Here is a 603-nt window from a genome sequence, read left to right as displayed (position 1 = left end):
GGAGCCCCACCAGCAGAGGAGGGGGCAGAAACCCCGCAGCGGGGCCTGTGGGCTCCCAGCCCCACCTCCCTCCCTCTCCCCCACCGGCCGTACAGAGTCATGCGCGGGCTCCAGGACACCTCCACAGCCGCCAGCCGCCCCCAGAAGAGCGTCTCGTTGAACTGCACGAAGAGGCCGTACACGTCGGGGCTGGGGTCCAGCAGCTCCCAGGCTTCATCCACCACCGACAGCGGGCTGAGGGACGCGGGATCCGGTGGGGCCTCTATACACGCCACCGCCGACGCCTCCCCGTCCGCCTCCCACAGCTCCTGGAGCTGCAGCGCCAGCGCGAAGTCATCATCCTCCTCCTCCTGCAGCTCCCGCTCCATGCCGACCGCCGTCGGCCCCCGAACTACTGTGACTACGCACTCTGCGCCACGCACTACAACGGCCACCTCTATTCAATTGCGCATACGCATGCGCACGCCTCACCGGGCGCTCTCGTACGAACTGCGCCTCCTCCGGCGCGTGCGTTGTGCGCCGCGCTCCTCCCCCATCGCCACTTCTCTTACGCTGCTCTACGGCGGAGCGGCTGCGCACGCGCACGGGAGGCGGCAAAGCCGT

The 603-nt window shown here is 69.3% G+C and overlaps 1 protein-coding gene across 1 annotated transcript; it reads right to left on the bottom strand.

The window, feature by feature from the left end:
* Positions 1 to 5: 5 nt before the first annotated feature.
* LOC104916299 (sprT-like domain-containing protein Spartan) lies at positions 6 to 577 on the bottom strand (the record flags this gene model as incomplete). Its single annotated transcript, XM_010727348.2, has 1 exon — positions 6 to 577. A coding segment is annotated over exon 1 (363 nt), but the record flags the coding sequence as incomplete, so codon positions are not given.
* Between the last annotated feature and the right edge of the window lie 26 nt (positions 578 to 603).

Source organism: Meleagris gallopavo, unplaced genomic scaffold, assembly GCF_000146605.3.
Source record: "Meleagris gallopavo isolate NT-WF06-2002-E0010 breed Aviagen turkey brand Nicholas breeding stock unplaced genomic scaffold, Turkey_5.1 ChrUn_random_7180001881314, whole genome shotgun sequence".
NCBI classification, from domain to species: domain Eukaryota; kingdom Metazoa; phylum Chordata; class Aves; order Galliformes; family Phasianidae; genus Meleagris; species Meleagris gallopavo.
This window is presented reverse-complemented; position numbering and strand designations above follow the sequence as displayed.